The sequence below is a fragment of the Toxoplasma gondii genome, chromosome II, assembly GCF_000006565.2.
Source record: "Toxoplasma gondii ME49 chromosome II, whole genome shotgun sequence".
Lineage (NCBI taxonomy): Eukaryota > Apicomplexa > Conoidasida > Eucoccidiorida > Sarcocystidae > Toxoplasma > Toxoplasma gondii.
The window spans coordinates 1,839,493-1,860,407 of NC_031469.1; the positions used below are offsets into that span (position 1 = coordinate 1,839,493).

General features: G+C 53.2%; 3 protein-coding genes across 3 annotated transcripts; 2 read left to right on the forward strand and 1 right to left on the reverse strand.

The window, feature by feature from the left end:
- Positions 1-98: 98 nt before the first annotated feature.
- On the forward strand, positions 99-743 carry TGME49_297505 (hypothetical protein; the record flags this gene model as incomplete). The annotated part of the gene is made up of 2 exons (XM_018782322.1): positions 99-257; positions 654-743. The coding sequence occupies 2 exons, from the start codon at positions 99-101 to the stop codon at positions 741-743; spliced, it is 249 nt and encodes an 82-aa protein (XP_018638366.1).
- Positions 744-1,509: 766 nt separating this feature from the next.
- On the forward strand, positions 1,510-7,457 carry TGME49_297510 (hypothetical protein). Its single transcript, XM_002371140.2, has 3 exons — positions 1,510-4,179; positions 5,327-5,861; positions 6,651-7,457. Exons 1-3 carry the CDS (start codon positions 3,494-3,496, stop codon positions 6,729-6,731), a joined length of 1,302 nt encoding a protein of 433 aa, XP_002371181.1. The 5' UTR covers positions 1,510-3,493; the 3' UTR covers positions 6,732-7,457.
- Positions 7,458-7,859: 402 nt separating this feature from the next.
- Positions 7,860-20,743, reverse strand: PPG1 (proteophosphoglycan PPG1). Its single transcript, XM_018782323.1, has 15 exons — positions 17,998-20,743; positions 17,447-17,523; positions 16,891-17,052; positions 16,028-16,100; positions 15,413-15,495; positions 15,009-15,174; positions 14,059-14,228; positions 13,560-13,626; positions 13,205-13,309; positions 12,491-12,592; positions 11,902-12,012; positions 10,483-11,526; positions 9,882-10,029; positions 9,426-9,521; positions 7,860-8,878 (listed from the first exon to the last, which is right to left on the reverse strand). Exons 1-15 carry the CDS (start codon positions 19,819-19,821, stop codon positions 8,538-8,540), a joined length of 4,569 nt encoding a protein of 1,522 aa, XP_018638367.1. The 5' UTR covers positions 19,822-20,743; the 3' UTR covers positions 7,860-8,537.
- Positions 20,744-20,915: the final 172 nt, after the last annotated feature.

Below are 20,915 nucleotides of genomic sequence, written 5' to 3' on the forward strand. Positions count from 1 at the left end.
CCTTTCGGGGAGTTCTCGAAAAAACGCGAGTTCTCCTCACGGAGTTCCTCTTGTTCTCCTGGAGACACACCGCTCGGAGCGGCTGCGGCGGCCGCTGCATGCACAGGAAGAAGCAACTCTCGACGAAGCGAGAGACAGAGGCGCAAACAGGCGCGGTTCGCGCATGTCGGAGTCGACGAAAAAACGCGTTCGCTGCTCGCGGGAGAGACAGGAAGAACGAGGAACGAGGAACAGATGAAGATGGCCAAGACAAATTTGTGAGTCACCCGAGACAGACGGACGAGGTCACGGCGAGTGTTGGGGGCAGCATCGCCTGGGCCGTCCTGTTTTTTCTCTCTGGCCAGTCCAGATGAGTCTCGACGCCTTTGATCGCTTGTCGTTCTTCTTTGTTTGACAACTGCTTTGCGATCCGCTCTCTTCACTTCACCATTTGCTTTCCCGCTTGCGTTTGCGCTGTTCTCTGTCCAGTCGTGTCTGTCGAGCGGCAAAGAATAAAAAAACCGGATTTCTGCGTTGTTTCCGTTTCTGCGGCTTGTCCTGGCTTCCTTCTTCTGCCTGACACCGGCTCGTCCTCCTTTCCTCTTCTGTTGTTCTCTCTTTCTCGCTCTCGCGCGCTCTTTGCTCCCTTTTTTCGACGTTCTTCTCCCCCCTAGTCTGCGGCGCGACGCGAGCGTGCAAAGTTCCGAGAGAAACGAGAGGGAGAGAATTTAGGAGGAACCTGCAGCAGTCAACAGACAGGCTGAGGAGAGTCCAGGCGACCTCAGCGCAGGAAGAAGGCGGAGACTCTGTGCGCAGGAAATGGTTTGATCAACCTCGGCGTTCCTCCAGTTTAACCGCTGCTGCCCGGACGCCTGGTTGCTGCGGTAAAAGGCGCAAACAGCAGTTTCTCTTCGTCTTGCGACAGCGCAATGAGGCTCTGGAGCAAGTTGTCGGAGGCGAGGACGAACGGCAGAGGCGCCGCGCGTAGCTCGACCAAGCCTGGCGAGGAGGTCGCCGCCATTTCCTGTCGTCCTGAGGGTGAGAGACTGCACATGCGCAGCAGAAAGAAGAGGCTGGAGAAGAAAACCACACGCTGATGAGAGCGAAGAACAGTCTCTTGAGGACGAACTTTCTTCCTTCGGTGTGACGACTGAAGGAAGAAGACGCCGGAGTAGACGAATCGACGCAAAGGAGAGAGAGAGAGACACTGAACGATAGCAAGACATGTGCCGTGGAGTTCCTGGTCAAATTTCTTCTTCTCAAATTTTTGTGATTCTTCCTTCGTCGAACTGCGACTTCTCGTGCTCGGCTTGTTTCTGCCGCAGCTGCTCCGAAGACTCTCCTGTCCAGTGCGTTTCTCCTTCTTTTGTTCTCTTCTGCCAGACAGAAAACGCTTCGACGAACTGCATGCGCTCTACCAGTCGGGTGTACATACACTCGACCCCGGCCTTCTGGAGGAAACGGCCGAGGCACTGGATGTGAACAGCGGCAGCTACACTGTCTGGATGCTCAGAAGACGCGTCCTCACACAGTTTCCGTCACTCCTCAATTTCGACGAACTGGGTGAGGCAGAACCGGGGACTGTTGCGTGCATTGCGCCTTTGACGTCCTTGCACAGAGATCGAAAGAACGAGACGAACCTCTCGTCTTCTTGTTCGCTGTGCCTTTCCTTCTCTGAGGATCTCCTCCCTCGCGCACTGTTCCTCTCTCTCTTTCCTGTCGTTCGACTCGTTCTCGCAGAGAGAGATCCGGTTTCGTGGAGCTTTGCGTTCTCTTCTCCGTCTCGGTTCAGTTCTGCTGTCTGGCATTATTGAGGGGACTGCTTTTTTCTGTGCAACGCATGCGCATGCGTACCGTTCGGCGAGAGGCGTCGTTTCTGAAGCCGTTTCTGTCTCGGCCTGGAACGAGAGTCTGTAGCGTTTCAGGAGTGACGGATCGTGTGGGTCCGATCCGACAGTGTCTTTGCCTGTCTAGAGACATGCGCATGCGGCTCCTGTACTTCGCTGGCGACTCAGCTGTTGCCCGCGCGTCGATGCGCGTCGTCCAAGTCTCCTCGTGAACGTCAGTGTCCTCGCGGATGAGTCGCTCTGTGAAGTTGGAGACATGCTTCCTGGGTGAGCATGTCTGCATGCGCAGCTCAGTCCGGTTTGCCTTGGACGCTTCAGCCTTTGCGTCGAAGCTGCCCGATCGGTCTGTCTACTCTGCGAGGTCGTTTTTGTGTCTGCGCGGAACGCCTCCGTCTCTCTGCAGTCGAGCGAAATTGGCGCGTTTTCTTTTTCTCCAGAGTTCGTGAGAGACTGGACGCGAGCGAGTCTGAAGAACTACCAAGCCTGGTTTCACAGGCGCTGGGTCGTCGAGCGGCTGCTCGAGTGCATGCGCGGAAACAAGACATGCGGTGGCAAGAGCGAGACGACGGACCCCGAAGCAGAGGCGCTTCGAAGCGAGGAGGCTCTCTGTGAGGACGAACTCAAGGATGTGACGGCGATCTTGCATAAGGACGCGAAAAACATGTCTGCCTGGTCTCACCGGTGAGTGCATGCAGCGAGGGAGCCTCCGGCCGACCTCCTGGGAGCTGTCTCCGGAGCGAAGGAGGGCGTTGCCTGTCTGTGTTTTTGAGGTGGACCTCTCAATAGAGATGTCGCAAACTTCCGCGTCGACTCCTGCTTCTTATCATGGCCGGCGCACTGCCGTTCAAATGGAGTCTCGACATGGTGGACGCATGTGTGGACTGGCTGGGTAAAGAGGAGGTACTGAAGGTCTGAAACGTTGCAGCTCGAAGTCGAGATCGAGTGGAAAGAAAACTGCAAGTCCTGAGCATGCCCTTGAACGCTCGCAAATCACGAGTCTCGTTTCCGGGGAACACTGAGTCGGACGCGAGTGATCTTTCTTGCCTGTTATGCGGCGTTCAACGCACGAGCCGTCGGACCGGTGCTTCCTCGTTTCTCGAACTAATGAGCGCCACTGAAGCATCTTCGTCGAGACTCGGTTGACTTTCTCGAGACTCGAGCAGAGCTCAAGTCCATCGAACCAGTTCTAGAAACTAAAGAATCCGCTGAGACGGCAGCTCCCCCAGATCTTTCGAGATCGTAAAGCTAGAAGTTTCGAGAGTTGACTGCATGGCGCTCAAACAAGAAGAAACGACGGACGCCCGCGGACTCCGCTCCGAGAATCTCTATCCATCTCTACCTTTGTTCTGTCTGTATCTATACATATGTAATTGTATACATGTGTATGCACACTCAGGTTTCTCCAGCGTCACATGCCCTGCGGTGGAAGAGGAGCGTCCGTTTGGTTCCGCTTTGCTGTGCAGTTGCCTGAATTTCTTTGAATTGTTTTAATTTTAGCTGGTGTTTTACTCGGGTGCATCAAGGCGAGTCGCGACGTGACTGAGGCATGAAGGTGGAATTCTGCTGAATTTCTTTTCTTTCTGTCGGAGGCCTTCCCCACACTGGCTTTTTCCAGGCTCGGATGTTCGTCCCCGTCTCTTTGTGTCTCTCTTCTTTCTTGTTCTGTCATGCGGCGTCTTTCGTTTTCTCTCTTTTCGTTCTTGTGGTTGTGTCTTCCGGGCGTTGTCTTCTTCTGGCCTTCTGTCCTTCTTTTCCTTTCTGCTGCCTCCTTTCTTCCTTCTGAATCTCCTTTCTTTTCCCCCTTGTTCTCGCTTTGCCGGTCTCTCTACCTTCCTGTTTTCGGCGCGCTCCTGCGTCCCCGTCGTCTCCCGTTTTGCGTTTCTGCTTCGCTCGTCTGCATCCTTTGTTTCTGCGCCTTCTGCGAGAGTTCCGTTCTCTTCACTTCCTCGCTGGATTCTGCGATCGCGCCCTCCTGCAGCGTCTGGATTCGGAGCGTCTACGCCCAGCCTCTCGACGTCGAGTTTTCCTGGAACATGCAGTGGCTTCGCGCAGATCCATTCAACAATTCCGCGTGGATGTTCAGGCAGTTTCTGGCCAACGAGAAGGCCGAAGGGAAGAGCGAACGGGGAAAGACGAGATGTGCAGGCAGGCGTCTGCGCGAAGTCGCGGCGAGCGCCCCAGCAACCGCAGACGGAAAACAATCAGAGGACGCCTACAAGCAAGACGAAGAGGAGCAGGACATCGACCGGCGTCCGGAGACCCAGAAAACAGAGAAGACTGGAGAGAGACCTTCGGAAGAGGGGAAGAGAAGAAATCTCCGACGAAAGGCGAATGTATGGACGGAAGAAGTTAGGTAAGAATTCACTGAACACGATCAAAAGGCCTGAGTATTGCTGCTGTCATTTGACGCTTCAAACAGTGCTGCACTTGTACCGCCTGCAGTTGCTGTTCCTTGTGTTGAGATACGGTGGCGCTGTGCTTGCTGTCTCTCCTCACTCTCTTTCTGTCGCGTCTACTCTCTCTTTCTGTCTCCGACGCGTTCTCCTTCCTGCACTGGTTCTCGCTCTGTGGTATCTCCCTTTCGCTTGCTGTCTAACTTGCTCCCTCTCTTGCTTCTTTCTTGCTTTCTCTCCCTCTCTCGTTCTCGTTCTCCTGCTCTCACGTCTCCTCCCGCTGCCGTCCTTGCTTGCTATCCCTTTGCCTTTGCTCCGCTGGGGTCGCGGTTTCCTGCGTCTTTCCTGACGCTCGACACACCCTTTGGTTAGTCCACTTCTCGCGCTGGTCGTGACGAGCAGACGAGCCCGTGGATCGAAAAAAAAGACATTCAAGTTCTAAGTCCGGCGCCCCCGTTTTTGCATGCACCCAGTTTTGTTTTTGCCAAGCGGCGCAACGCACCCTCGAGTTCGCCTTGCTCTTCCTCTGTCTCTCTGCTGCTTCTGCGTTTTGGTGTGTGTCTCCTGGGCGACAGTATTTTGTGAGCGGAGGCGTCCCGTCTTTCAGCTCTGTTCATCTCTGTGGCTTCGTCTGTTTGGGCGCGCCTTCCCGCGTTTGTCGATGCATGCGACATGCAGAATTTCGTTCGTTTCGCTGCAACATTCTCGCTCTCTTCCTTGCGCGGTGTCTCGCCTTCAGTGTTCCCTGTCGACGCAGCTTCAAGTGACCCTTCGATCCGAGTTTGGATCAAGAAAAAAAGTCCTTGAAACAAGAGCTCTGGAAACGTTCTCCTTCAAGTGCAGGCTTTCGCTCTCTTGAACGAGCAGACGAAAGAGCTATGCTTTGCGAAGAACCTCGCAGTTGCTTTTCTCTGTTTCCTTGTGTCCTGTGCTGTGTTGCCCTCGCTGGCGTCACGGCCCCTGCCCTAAGTGACTGTTCGCTTTTTGCCGTTACTTTCAGAGAACGTTGTTGTTCTTCTGCTACTTTCCTTCGACGAATAGTTATGCTCGTCTACCATTGTCCTCAGGCGGCCATGTGTAACGCTGCTTTTCGTTTCTTGCTTGCAGATTCGCTCTCGTTTCCTGGAATGCGCATCCGAGCAACGAAGCAGCCTGTCGCTATCTCCTGCATGCAGCGAAGCAGGCGCTTGGCGCTCTCAGGCAGATCGAGAGAGACGAGATAGGAGATTCATCGGAAGCGACTGTGGAGACGAAACACTCAGTCAGCGATTGGAGCGCTGCGGTCGATGACGCCGCACAGAAAGACGCAAATGATGCAAACGACCCGGAGATAGACAGTCCGAGGCTTCTTCATCTTCTTCGTCGTTCTGCCGAGCGAGTCTGTGAAGAGGTAGCAACATGCTACATGCAACGACCATCTTCTTCTTCGTCTCCTTCCTCTTTACGTTCTGACTCTTCTGCGTCTTTCTCGAACCAGGCGAACGACGAAGGCGCGAAGAAACAAACGGCAGCATTTCCTGATTCTCGAGGAGACGAAAGACCGTCTTGCCCGCGAGGCGAGCAGAAGGGAGCCTTGAGGTTCGCTCTGGAGATGTTGCTTTTCTGTGCGATTGAGCAGGGTCGACTCTGCGACGCATGCACGGTAGGTTTCGCGCAAGGGAGGAGCATCGGGGCAAGCTGTGCTTCTTGTTTCTGCGCCTTGTCGAAGTATCTGGATCGTTGTCGGCTCGGCTAGCGCTGTGTCACTTGTTCCGAGCTACTTGCATGCCATAGCCTTTGCTGCCATGCGAAAAACGGTCCAGAGGATCCCTGGCTCTGAAACCAGACACACCCCCCGGAAACGTTTCTTGCGCGTCACGAGTCGTCATCCGAATATAAGCCGAACCGGGTGGTTCTGCTTTTTTCTTGCTCTCGACCCTGTTTTCTTCTCGCGGAGGTGGGGGCGAGAGATGTGATGGCGCGCTGTGTTTCCATTTGTAGAAAGTATTCATGTTGCAAGACGTTTATGGAAGAGAAGCGTCTCCGGCTCTTGAGTCGGTGGGCGAATTCTCCTGAATCTGTGGTCTTCCCTTCGTTTGTGACGCTTTTTTTGAGATGCCCTCTTGCTGCTTGCTTCCTCTGTCTGCTGCGTGGATCTTATGTCCATGTCGCCTCGGATGTCTCGCGCTTACTCGCTTCACAGTCCTCGCTGAATGCGCCTTTCTCCTTCTCGTCGACTTTCCTTTCTCTCGCCTCTGCGCGTTCTTGCCAGTTGGCGTATTTCCGCGCCCTCTCGGATACCCTGGAGATCTCCGGATTCCGCGTCGCGTCTATTTCTTGTTTCGGATGTCGAAGAACTGTGGGCCTCTCTGTGTGTTTGGGGTCGCCGTTCTCATCTAAATGACTGCGCAGCCTCACACCCTTCCAGTGCCTCCCTGGATTTCCTTTTCAGACCTGCATGCACCTCGCGGAGGTCGACCCCATACGCAGAGCGTACTGGACCTGGCGCAGCGAGGCGTTCGCTTCCCAGTAGCTGAATTCTTTTTCGCGCTTTGGAGAAGGGGACAGTCTTTCGTTTGGAACCAGAGGCGAACGCCTAGCGCGTGGATGTGAGAAACTGGAAAAGGAAGGATCGCTGTTCACACAAGTCATTGGCGAATGTGTGAGAAGATCCCTTTGGAGAAGAAAGAGGAGACAAAGACAAGAACAGGAAAGGAACGCAGCAGCCGTGCTGCGTTTTCCCCTCCTCCTCGCTTTGGTTTCGTTCACTGTTTTTTTTCTTGTTCATGTCCATGTTTAACTCTCCTTTCTTTTCCATCCTTTTTACTCAAATCGCTCTCCGCTTTTGACTTCCTTTTGTTATGCTTCTCTTTCTTCGTTCGCTTCTTTTTATCCACCTCTTTCTGTTTCATCATTGTCACCTCTCTCCTTTCTCTCCACATCCCGTCGCTGTCTCCAGCGCCTTCTGACTCTTCGCGCGCGAAATCCGTTTTCCTTGTTCCGCATGCGCCTCCGATCTTTTGAATTTGCCGTTTTCGCGCTTGTCTGCAACGCGACAGACGCGAAGTCACTGTCGCAGTCTCGGCTTCTCTGTTTCCCGTCTGCAAAACTCAGAAAGTGAACTCTTTGCGTTTGTCCGCCTCGCTGGTCCCTGGAAACGTAGGTGCATTCGAAGTGGGCAAATCTGCGCTCTGGCGAAAGGAAAAACCACCGGCCTGAACGCGGAGGAAACCTTTAGCGCGACTGTCTTAATTACATCCCCTCGTTTCAGGTTTCTCAGTTGGTCACGCATCTAGAGAAGAAACACAGGCATTCAAATATGTATACATACATATATATATATATATATATACCTATATATACATATGCGTAATGCAGATATATGTTTATATATATCTATATATATATATATATATATATATATGCATGTGTGTGCAGTTGCAGGTAGAAACGTATCGGCATAGCCGAGTAGCTTTGTTCGGGGACTTGCGAATTGCATGTTCGCCTTTCTTTTCACTTTTTTCTTTTCGTTCTTGAGGGAAGACGCAGGCGTCAACAGATCTCCTTGTCAGCTCAGGCGCGAAGAGGCGCCGTGGGCGGGGAAAGGTTGCAAGAGCGAACGGTGTGTGAAAGGATCTGCGCTGAAGAGTCACTTGAAAGTCTCGGATTTCCAGAAAATTGCACAGCTGGAGCAGCTCTCCATTCAGAAATGGCACACTAACAAGAGATGGAGAAAAGTTGAACAAGAGATGCAGAAAAGTTGAACAAGAGATGGAGAAAAGTTGAGGTGCGTATTGTGGGCGTCTGAAGAGCGTCTCCAGCAGGTAACGAGCAGCAGTGGCCCGAGACTCGTGACTGAGCGATCGATTTTTCTGGAATGCATGCGTCGGTTTGTCTCACGAGAGACGGGAGCATCTGCGCAGCTTCTTGTCTCTTTTTCTGCAGCGGCATGTCCTGAAACTTCTCACTGCATTGTGGACGAAAATGAAGACGCAAGTCTGGATCCGCCATCACAAACAAAGAACAACTGCTGCGCGCAAATTTTCGGAACTGCATACCAAGCCAGAACTCTGCAGATGCTTGCGGCGATCAACGGTCAAGGCACCGACACCGAGACCGAGGCTTTGCCGAGAGGGGAGACAGGACCTCTTGAGACAGAAGAGAACGCAGAGGACCTAGAAGTCAGACGCTCGTCTGAGAGAGAAACGACCCGCGATTCCTCGAGTTTTTGCGACTCTCTCTTCGGTTGCAGTCGAAGGCAACTTGAAAGAGAAAAGAACCGGGAAAGGAGAAAAGAAAGAACGCGAGGCGAGAGCAGGCGAAAAAGGCGAGCGAAAAGCTATCGGAAGGGAGAGTTGGCGCCGGGAAGCGAAGAAGGCACTGGGAGAGAAGGAGGAAGAGAACAAGAAAGAGATGGAACCGAAATCGACGCAGACCCAGAGGAAGGACCAACGGAATAAGGGTGAGGAAAGAAGGAAGAAAGGGATGTGGGCAGGCGGCCTGACAGCGAGGAGTGAGTGCCTTGTCGAGGAATCGAAGAACAGAAATTTTCGGAGGATCTGAGTAGGGAGCTGCTTGCATGCAGCTCAGGGGGACTGCGATCCAGAGGCGAAGAATAGACGAGAGAACGAGGCCCAACGTTCATCGCCGCTGAAAATGGCGCGTCTTTTCCGGACAATTCTGCAGAAGCGAAGGAGCGAACGAAGAAGAAAAGTGAAGAAGCAAATAGGCAACCGAGAAGAGAGAAGAACGAAGACAGTGAACAGAATGAACGGAACTCTTTTGCTCGAAACCAGCTGACGCACTTATGAACCGAGAAGAAGCAGAGAGATTGAAAGAGTACGAAGGGAGCAGCCGGGCAACAAAGGAGAAAGGAAACAACGAAAGTCACAAGAAGGAAAGAGAGGCAAAGCACCTGAAGAGTCCGACACCGAACGCGAGGGAGAGAAGGAAAAAAAGCGAGAGAAGAAAGGAACTCTACGCGGCTGTCACGAACGGGTGACCAGAAGACGCTGGGAGTCGGGGGGAGAGAGAAATTTGAAACCAATGCTGCGCGCAGCAGCGGCCTGTTTCGCGTAGTCCGATGAACAGATGGACATCCATAAAATCCCCGAACGGGTGGGAACTCCCTTCTTTGACTCTGCAGTTGAACTTTGGGAACTGTGCGTTTCCAGCTTGTTCGTTACACACAGGAGCAAAGACAGAGAGAAGCGAAGGCAAACCTTACCATGCCCAGAGGCTGGAGATACACCTCTCAGTCGAGACAGGAACGACGACTTCTGCAGGAAGGCCCTGAGAGAAATCCATCCTTCGGGTGTATGCGCTGCGGGAAAGTGGAGATCAAAAACATGAACGCCGGCAATTCCATCTTGGCAGAAGAAACCAAAGTGGCATATCACAAACTCTCGAAAACCGCAAGCAAATGCCGCAAAAAGAAAAGAATCACGGCCTCCCTACCGTCCTTACAAGTTCCAGACAATACAAATATAAAGATATGGAAATACACCTGAACATGCACAGCTATATCACCAAAGGCAATCAGAGAGACTTGACCGTATAACTACACATAATGCATATTCATATAAAAAAACAGATACATAAATATATATATATATATAGATGCGTGTATAACACTGGATGTTTTCTGAGGAAAACGTTGGCATTGGTTGACTCTAAAGCTCACCCATGAGGATGCCGTTGACGAGACGAACTTTGACAGTTTCGCCTTCATGCAAGTACAGGCCCTCTGAGATTCTCACGAAAGGGAGCGAAACCCCCGGAGGCAGGGATTGCCTCATCCACTCACGCACGCAGCGCTCGATTGGGTCAAGCTGGACAACAGAAGAAAAAACGCAGGAAAAACGCAGAAAGCGACTTATTTTCCAATCCAAAAGGGGCACAGAGCGAGCGAGAACGAGCAAACACAGCACCCACAGTCGGCGCAAAAATAGAGAATACGGAGCCCCACTGGGTTCCGCAAAAAACCACTCCAAGTCTTGTCAAAGCACCAGAAACAGTGGAAACTGCCGACTAGATGTATACCTGCGGTCACGTATATATCGCCTTATACATATATATATATATATATATATACTACTGAATGCACCTGTTGCTATATGGATACACGTATCAGCATTAATAGGCGAATAATTATATATATATATATATATATATATATATATATATATTATATATATATATATTATATATATATATATATATACGAGAGGTGGAGAGGTGTGAGAGAGGGAATGGTGGCTGCAGGGGGGGAGGGAAAAACGGACTCTTTTCGCCATTCCGGTTTCTATCGTGTCGGGTGAAACGAGCGCAGGACGATCTTGGAAGCAGGATCCCGTTAGGGGAAGCGCCGCGTCGTTTCTTTGCTCTCCACCGATGTCTCGACTGTGACTTGCTCCCCTCTTCGCCTCGCGCCGGCCGTCTTCTGCCTGACAGTCTGAGTTTCTGGAGTCCACTCCAGGCGCGGCTGGCGCCGGTTCTTCTCTCTGCTTTTTCTGCGTTCCTTCTTTCTCTCCTTCGCGTCCTTCGCTGGTCTCCTCAGCCGCCTCAACGGCATGCGACGCTCCGCTCTGCTTCCGCCTCCCGCCTGCCTCTTCTTCGCCTTGGCCTCTCGCGTCCTCTTCCGCAAACATGCTTCCCTGGCCGCTCGCCACGGCTGCGGGGCGTCGCGTGCATGCAGCAACGTCCTCTGTGTCGCGCAGCAGGGAGAGGGAGCTCGAGACGGTGTTTTCGAGGACGCGCGCTCTTTCCGAAGTCTTCGCCGACGCCGAGAGACTCGCGTTTGCGCCACTCGCGTCTGTCTGCGATGAGGAGACGGCGAGAGGAAGAAGAGCTGAGGCGGTGGGTGTGTAATGCCGAGAGGCGGCAGACGAGACGGCCGGACGCAGGGCAGGGTTCGCCACAGAGCGCAAAGCAAGGCTCTCGCAGGGCGACGGAGCGACGGAGACTTGTGGAAGCGAACTCCGAGGATCCGCGAAGCCTTTCAGCTGCGACGGCAGAGAAGGCGAACGCGACGCAGAAGAAGGACGAGACGAAGGAGAACCTGCCGGAGGATACGAACCAAAAAGATGAGAAGTCGAAGGAAAAGGGAGACGAGAAGTAGAAGGCCTAGAAGACGCAGAGAGCATGGGGTTGGAGGTAACGGAAGACAGGAAATCAAAGTCCTTCCCGTCACCCATGATGTCCATGAGAGCGCTGATCCGATTGGTGGCGTGCGCATGACGGAGAATGGCTAACTGCGCTCCTTGTCGCCGCAGGGCGGCCTCACATTCCTCCAATTTAAGCCGAAGGTCCAGATTCTCGGCGCGCGTCTGAAAACGCGAGATGCCCAAAGGCCCACACACAGACACAGACACACACACACACACATGCAGGAATGCTACAAACCCAGTAGAGACCCATTTTCGAGCTTCGATGCGAGAAACCAATCACGAAGATACACGGAAACTGGCATTCCTGCAGTCAACAGAGGAGCTTCCAGATGAACTTCAAGAGACAGAGCTCAGCTTAGACTAGGCTTGTCGCCTCGGTGGGTCACAGACGTCCATTGAAATGCGTGTACGTCGACCTGAGGTTCCGAACGGCTTCTTGCGATGATTTTCGCATCCGTGAAGACAGCGGAGAAGCGGATTTGTGACGGGTGAACTCGAGACACTAGGGAAGAAGAGAAAACGATGGAGACGCACTTGGGCAAGAATGAGAGAGTCTTGCTGAAGGACATCGATCCGACTCGTCTGCTCAGCCAGGCGCTTCTTCAACTCACGCTCCCCGCGGCGCAGGAGCTCGACCTGCACCGACTAAACAGAAAAAACAAAGAAAGCCACAAGAAACAGAAAAGGAAAAAAGCCAAAAAGCGCTGAAAAAAGGAAAAAAAGACACGGAAAAGACCTGGCGAGAAAGTAAGACTGAGGCGCGAGAGGAAGGGAAGACTACGAGGATAAGCGAGACAAGAAAAGGTTTTCACTGGACGAAGCAGAGTCGCGGCATGCGGCCGAGGACCACAGGAGAGCGGAGGGAAACAAGAGACAGAAGAAGAGAGAGAAGAGACTGGAGAGACAGAAGAAGAGAGAGAAGAAGAGAGAAAATAGGAAGCGCGAGAGATAGGCAGTTGATAAGGGAGGCACCAGCAGAAGAAGCAAAAGGCTTCACCCGTGTGGACGTCACTGTGCCTTGAGAGGGATCCCTTTTTCGATGTTTCATTCTTCGCGTTTCTCGTTTTCCGCGTCCATGAACAGACACACCCATTATTTGTTGGGCATGCAGACTTGTCTCTACCTTGTCATTGATATGCGCATGCGCCTCCAGCTCTGCCAGTTGTTCCTGCAGCTCCGAGAGCGCTTTCTCGCGGCTTTTGAGGACCTCAGTCACTTTTCCGACCTGAAGAAAACGGACGGAGAAAGCAACAGACATGAGGCGAAGGTCCCTACACACCTGTGATCTGAAAAAGGAAAACATCCTTTTCCTAGACGCCGAACGAGCTGTCCTGAGGAGGCACCGCACAGGCCGGGAAGGAGAGAACCGGAGGAAGGAAGGTGCGATGAGAGTGAAGCGAAGACACCGAAAGAGCAGGAAGAAAACCTGACCGAGCGAGAGATGGTCGTAACGAGAGAGAGGCTCTTGACAGTGGATGCGTGCGTCATTTCGAGAAAATAAAGAAGCTTCCTTCTTCCTCAAACCCCCCATTTCGCCACAGAGACAGCGACATCTTAAGCCTCGCAGCTGGGAGCGTATCCTCGTTCTTGCTCGTGACTCTTCCAACCTCTTCATTTGACAGAAATGGAAAGCAGACAAACAACGCAACATGAAGAGCGAAAGTCAGAAGGAAGAGAAGATACCCCCCAAAAAGAAAACGAAGACACACACGGACTCAACGGCTGAGGGTGAAACAGAATGACTAGAGGGAACTCAAACGACGAGAACAAAACGGAGAGGCGAGATACGAGGACAGCAAAGAACGACCAAGTCCAGCGGTTTTCGGCTTTTTCTCACTCCGTCACGAAGATGTGCGTTTTCCTTTCGAAGGATCCGCACGGTTTGTTCGAGCTCTTCAACCTGCGCCGCCCGCTCCTTCATTGTCTCCGAGAGACGCTCGAGCTGAAGAGAACACAGAAACAGCAAAGGATTCATGCGAGAGAGAAGCGAGCGAGGCGCGTCGAGTGAGAACGGATGAACCAAGTGCGTCTGCAGAGACAGGTAAGGAGAAGAGAAACAAAGAAGAAAGAAGAGGAAGAGCGAAGAGGAAGAGAGTCCAACGCGCTCGAGAGCGTTTTTCGACAGCATATGGAGACGATAAAAAAAGAAAGAAACGAACAGAAGAAGATGTTGCACAGTGAGCTCCCCGTACCTCAGACTGCTGCTTGTGTCTGTCGCGTTCTCTCTGTCGCTTCAATTCGACATCCATTGCCTCCTCTCTGTTGATTGGAGAAAACAAAAAGGGAGAAGACACAGCAGGCGTGAGCCCAGGACATCAAGTCAGTCCGAAGCAGCATAGGGGAGAAAAGCCTCCGCAACTGCGGAGCGAAGACGCACAAAGACGCAAGCGAGCAGTTCAGCAAACAGAAGCGCGGCTCTGAAGCAACCTGTCAAAGAGAGGAAAACGCGTAACAGCCAAAGGCAGAGAGTCACGGGAAGCATCTACCACGAAGAGAAAGGAGAAAGAAGAAGGAATCGACCAAGAAGAGAAACGAGGCAGGAAGGCCATCGGTCTTTTCACCGGAGGAAAAACGACAATCTGCTCTGAGTCTTGACAAAAGGAATCCCACCAAAAAGACGAAACCGACCGTTCAGCCTGTTTTTCCAGACGCACGCTAAAGCAGGGAAGGTTCTCCTCGCTCTGTCCTCACTTGTTTTTCGCAGCCTTCTCCATGTCGGCAATGTGCAAACGCATGAGATCCATATCGAACTGCATGCCCTGCATTTTCCTCAGAACTTTCTGAGCCTCCGTCTCCTGGTCTTGCAGTCTCTCGTGTGCAACACGGATTTCCTCATCTTTTATTTTCATCGCTTCTTCCACCTGAAGGCGAAGGTTCAAAGGACATTCAGCAGGACAACTTGTCTCTGTTTCTCCTGTCACCCGCAATCCTGTCCATGTGGAGGGAGAAAAGATACCCTGGGCGCAAACGAGAAGTCGCCTTTAGTGTTTATCTCAGAAGCTGAAAAGAAAGAGAGAATTACGGAAGCGGTTTCGAGAGAGCGAGGTTCAACGCTCCGTTTCATTTCATCTCGCGTTCAACCTCAGAGGGCTGCGACGCATGCATAGAAAGGCGATCGAGAGAAACATATAGGACATCCACGTCTTGGAGTCTTTTCATGCGCATCTGGACGGACAAAGTACTCCAGAACGGAACAGAAGAGAGACACTGAGATCTGCGTCAGACGTTGAGTTCCCTCGGAGGCAGATGCTTTCTCCTGTCTGTACCTAATTCAACAACCGACAAACGCCAACGCGCATTCCACTGTTTTCCCTCCTTCAGCATGCCTTGCTTCTCTCAGTCAGCACAGACAGCGCTTGAGGAACGACCAACAAACGACCAACAAACGGCCAAGATCGAATGGAAGCATTCAGCGCGTCGCACACCAGGGCCGACCGCGCAGGGGAGCGGCACAGACTTGTCGCCTCCTTCGAACTCCGCGAAACCCGTGGAGAAACCGGAGCAGAGTCTCCCCGGCTGTCGCTCTGTCTCCCCGACACAGCGTGCCGACAGACTCTCACAGTCGCCAGCGAAGAGAGACCGCGAACAAAGTGAGTGGGGAACAGCGTGCATGCAGAGACTGTGTGAGAAGACAACCGGACCTGTCGGAGCCGCTGAAGAAGAACATCTTTGTCGGCCAGGTGAGAACGGCACTCGGCCTGCGCCAGGGCGACTCTCGCGTCCGCATCTTTTTGTCTCTGCACCACCGCCGCGACTTGTCCCCCCTGCATCTTGCGTTGCCAGTCTCGGAGATCTTCGACTGCGTGACTAGAGGAAAAGAAGAAGGAAACGAAAGACGCGCATAAACAGCCGAGGGAGCAGCTACGAACACAGAGCCGAACAGAGGAGAAAAGGAAAAAACGAGAACGAGATGCAGGACGAGAAACGAGACGAGAGAGCAGAGAAAGGAAGAGGAAAGCGAGAGAAAAGAAGATGGAAACAGACCAGGCATGCGTCCATCCTGCAGCAGAGAGGGACCCGGAAACCGCAGTGCCTTGCCGCCTACGTCAGCTCGTAGATTTCTTCTTCCTTGGCTGCCAGTTGCGAGTGGAGAGTCTCGATGATTCGATCTTTTTTCGCCGACTCAAACTGAAAAGGCATGCACAAAAAACGGAGACACCCTCGTTCATGAATCCCTCGAAGGCTTCTCAAGCTTCCCGGCGACGTCAGTGTGCCGGCGAGCTTCCAGGTCCACAAGGAGAGACGACAAGCGAAGGCGTTCCAGTTCGGCTACGTTCTAGGTCGAAGCCAGGAGTCGCCTTCAGCTCCCGCAGTGACCGCGAGGCAAAGCAAGCCGTTTGCCGCTCGAATCGTCCGCGCATCGTCCTGGGGGAAACCTCTCTGAGACTCGATACGCCACCACGCAGGGAATCCAGGAGGGAAGAGACGAGAAGCGAGGAGCAGATAAGAAGCGAGGAGCAGATAGGAAGCGAGGAGCAGATAAGAAGCGAGGAGCAGATAGGAAGCGAGGAGCAGATAAGAAGCGAGGAGCAGATAGGAAGCGAGGAGCAGATAAGAAGCGAGGAGCAGATGAAGAAAAAAAACAAGGACAAGAAGAAGCAACAAAAAGAAAGACGAACGAGGGACAAGAAGACCTAGACGGAGAAGCAAAGCGACTCACCGTAAGTCTGTTGACGACGAGCTCTCTGCCTTCTGCCTCTGTATTCGCGAGCTCGAGGAGAGACGTCTGGTGTCTGCGATGTAAAGAACGAGACATGCGCAAGCAACGACAGACAAAGTCGAATCAACAAGAGACTTGCACTCACAATCCCGCGCTCCTCTCCGGGTAAAGATGCTGCGTCTCGATCTACAAGTTGAGCGCTATCGTCTCTCAAGGAACGCTCCTCAATCCAGACGCTGTCCAGAAAACCAAGGCGCAACGAAAAACTTTGCCCAGGCTAGCGTCCGCTCAAAGGACCTCTCTGACGCCACAACGCCTCCAGAAATACGAACGACCGTCTCCCTTGTTAGACAACCGTCCCAAGTACATTCTCACATGCACAAATATGGATATAAACATAGAAATATAAATTCATGTATATATATATATATATATATGTATACGTTTTTTATGCATACAGATATACACACACATGTATGCGATATGTATGCATACGGGAGACGAACGAGCTTGTGGATACACGTTTGTGAGGGGAAAACGTCGATTTATATCTGTATTCGTATATATATATATATGTATATAAATGATTTATATGTATATATATATATATATATATATATATATATACGCTTGCATACATCTCCAACTGAATCCCAAGTGGAGCAGAACGGATTTAGATGTCTGTGGGCGAAACAGATGGTGGGATCAAGCTGAAAAGGAAGCGTTTTTGTTGAAATGGACGTTCGCCTGCGGTGCCTCCAGTGCAGGCGCAAGGGAGGGATTCAAAGGAAATGTGAGGGAGCAGTCAAAACATTCGTTGGAGTCAGTCGTTGCAGGAGGAGTCTTGGAGAAGCTGTCCCCACCTGTGGGCATCCCGGTAGAAGGAGTCTGCTAGTTGATTTTGACGGTCCTTCATTTCCAGGCAGAGGGCCTGCGCCTCCTTCACTTGATTCTGAAGATGAGCGTTCTCTTCAGCTGCAAGGCGCAGTGCACTCTCCAAGCTCTCTGTTTCGCCTGTCTTCTGTCTGCAGCAGAGACGGAAAGAGAGAGAGGCGAAGGAGAAGGTCGCACTGACGAACCGCGGAAGCCAGAAGGCTTGCGCAAGTGAGCGAGGCAAACCATGCGTGCCAGAAGTGAGGAGACCTGGGGAGACAGGAGGCTCCTGAACGAGGGTGGAAGAATCCGAAACTGCATGCGTCTCTTGGAGGCTACGGGGCCGGTGGAACCGGCAGAAGGCGATGATGACGAGCGGCAAACAGAGAAGAAGAGAGACGGGAGACGCACACTGATTGCGCGTTTGACAGGCAACGAGGAAGCGCAGACGACGCGAGGTCACTTGTTCGTTGCACGAGCGAAGCGCGAGACAGCTCTCGACGGCTGAGTTCGACTCTGCCGAGAAAAGAGACTCCTCTGACTTACAGGATAAGATCACGCAGTGAAAGAATTTGACGATCCTGAACCTCCACGACATGCTGCAGTCGTTCTGTGTCGGCGCGCTGAATGCACAGCAAGAGAAGACTCGGGTGAACGACGCCGCTTCACTCGCTGCATTTTCTTCGTCGGTGCAAGCCATTCGCTGTATCGACTAAAACCGCAACTCCCTCCTCTCTCTTAACTCCTCTTCTGTGGAGGAAGAGGCTACGCCCCTTGACCGCTGCAGCGAATGAACAGGAAGCCGAGGCCTTCACAAGAAGCAGAAAAGCGTTTTCACCGGCCTTTCCAAGAAGCGAGAAGCTCCTCAAAAAATACGAAGACGCAGCGACACAGATGAAACTGCAGAGAGACACCCGTCTCGACATGGCTGACCACAGGGACGGGGATTCCAGCAAAAGGTGAAGATGTTTGTTCTGAATCTCGGGATTGTCGGTCGTTGCATGCAGCTGCGTTCTTCTCCAGAACGCTATCTTTCCCCCAAACGTCCTTTTCGAACTTTGCATCAAGCTGTCTTTCTCGATTTTCTCAGCGCTCACGTCGAGTGCTGCAGCTGCCCCTGCGAGCGCCGCTGCGCGCGAGGCTCGAGAGTCTCCCAGGAGGAACCTCTGTTGTCCGTCGACTTGGTCTTGAACGCGTCTTCTATGGAGTTTCTCCTCCAGCGTCAGCTCGAAGAAGTGTTCTGCGCAGCTCCTCGTCTCTCGTTTGTCTTCTGCTTCGGGAGAGGCGATCTGTTCTGCGTTCCCTCGCCTCGGTGCCCACCGTCCATCTGCTCGCTCCTCGCTGCTCTCCTCTTCTCTCTCGTCTCTTTTCTGTTCTGGCTGCTCCGTCTTTCCAAACGCCTCGACTCCAGATAGCCTGGGCGGCTTCTCTTCACTGAAGACGAGAGACGCGCGGTCCCCGGTGCCAGTCAAACGCGCGAACTGCCCTTCACGAGCCTCCTTCTTCTCTGAGAGTGGAAGCGACGCGGCCTTTGCCTGAGACGCAGCGTCCAGGAATACGGGCCTGTCGCCTGCCTGCGGTCCTCCCGGAGTCTCGCCGAGAGCGAAAGAAGCCTCGAAGCCAGCCGAAGAAGAAGAGCAAGAAGAAGAGCAAGGAGAAGAGGCAGGCGGTGGCGAAGCGGAGGACGAATGCGGTAAAGTCGACGCGCGGCCTGAGTGGGCTGGAGAGGCAAGACGCGAAGCCGCACACGGGGGAGAAGAAGGAGGCGCAGACGACGCAGCTGAGAGGGAGAGAGGAGGAGAAGGGGAGAATGATAAACCTACGGCGATGTGTGTAGCGGAGTTTTCCAAGTCTTTTCTCGCAGGCGAAACGAGTTCTCGAAGCCAAGAGGAACGCTCGGATAAAAGCGCGCCAGATGCGAGAAACTCGGATGCTTCTGGTGCTTTAGAATCTAAGGAAATCTCGTTGTCTGCGTCATCACAGCGTCCACTTGCTTGAGGAAACAGAGTCCGCATAGAGGGCCTCTCCGCCTGTCTGGAGACGCCAGCAGAGAAGGCGAGGAAGTCCTCAGAAACTCTCTCGATCACACGTCGGTGACGCGTTGCTTCCTCGTCTTCTTCTCCCTTCTGCGCACGCGCCTCCGCCACACAGATGTCTCCTCCCTTGAGAACGCGCCTCTGACAAGATGCGCTCGCCTCAGAGATTCCAGAGTTTTCTTCCGCCGCAGATGACGCCTCGACCCCATGAGACGCTCCCTCGTTTCTCCCCAGGCGAGGCGAGAAGGACGAAGCAGAAGCAGAAGAAAGGCTCTCTACTGGTGAAGAAGAGGCGCCAGCGGATGACGAGGAGGAGCCATGAATAAGGGAAGGACTTTTGGATGAAGAAGGGAGAGCCTCGGTGCCGACAGTTGATTCGAGGCTCTGCGGCCGCTGAGCCGCATCGTCTGTCCGAGAGCCGCGGACCCCAGTGTCCGTTTCCGGAGCCAGTTGTGGCGAAGCGAGTGATTTCTTGGAGGCTGCATTTACCTTTTCCTTCGACTTCTTCTGCTCGGAATCCGGTGACGCGGATTTCGTCTCTTTCTTCAGTGACCGCGCGGACAGTTTCTTCGAAGGAATGCTCTTTGTCGAGACTGTGCTGGAGCTTCTCCTCGCGCCGCGCGGACTCGGCGGACCGGGCCTGCCTTTCGCCAGCGCCGTCGAGGAGACAGCTGTCTCCAGCCTGCAAGCGTCTCGGGGGAGACCAGCGGCAGGCGAGGGAGGACTGACCTCCGAAGAAGAACGCAAAGCAGAAGATCCTGCAGCCGCAGGGCCGCGCGCAGACTTTTGCGCGCCTTGGGATGACGAAGAACTCGACGAGCTTGCAGAAGAAACTCCCGCCGGAGAGGGAGAGAGTAGCGAAGGCGAAGGCGGCGGCGCCGGCATCTTGAACGAAGAAAAGAAAGCGAGGAGGAAGGAGAAGAAGACCGAGGCGAAGAAAACAGGGAGGAAGAGACTGACAGGGGAGGGGAGGGAAGGCGGAGGACGAGGGGATCGAAGAGGAAGAGAAGAAAAAGGTCGACGTTTGAGGCAGAGACGTATTTTTCACCAAGGAGCTTTTGCTGGGATTCCTCGATTGAGAGAAGTCTCGCGTTTTGTTCGAGTGACCTCTTTCGGAGCATCCACGCAGCGAAGCCAGGCGTTCATAGGAGAGAGTCTGAAGAAGGTGTAGGCAAGTTGAGTTCCTGGAAGAAGCTGCGTGGACGATTTTTCTTCTCTCTTGGTTCGTCCGAGAGGACCCTGTATCTTTGCGCGAGAAGCCGTCGACGCCTGTCAGATGTGCAGAAGACGGAAGTAGTCAAACGACCCAGTGAGAAATGGAAATGAGCGAACCGGAGCCATGAGAAGAACAGAAGTCCACCCTTTTAGGGGAGAAGCAGAAGAAGCATCCACAAGGATGTCCGTCGCCTGCTCGCTTTTCTTGTCTCTTTTCGCGTGGTGTACGGCGCCCAGCTGCCTGGTCGTCATGTGCAGCAGGTGAAGAGGCGTTTTCTTTTTCTCTCGCTTTTTGCCGAAGAGACACACTACGCGTCGAGTTCTCGCTCTCCAAAAAGAGAAGAAGACGCGGTGTAGACGCAGAAAAGGGAAGAGTCTTTGCACAGCGCAGGCGGAAAGAGCGCCACGGGACGATGCGTGCTCGCCGACATTCTTGCGGCTTTTTCGGGGAATCTCTCGCCTTCTGAGAGACCCTTTGGAAATTCCTGTTCACACCTGGACACTGAACCACTGTCTGACGAAGAAACGCGGTAAAAAGGAATGTTGGCAAGAAAGAGGAGGCGAGAACCGATGCGTCCACACCACCGACCGCGACAAGGCGAGAGCGAAAAAATAGGCGATATATGGAGGGAGAGCGAGAGCGGCGCGATTCTGCTCATCGGTGTCGTCCGGCGCGCGTCTGCGGGTATGAGAGCCGCGCAGCGTTCGCGTTGCATGCGAAACTCGACAGAATTGACTCGAGCCTTTCAAAGGGCCTTTGAACT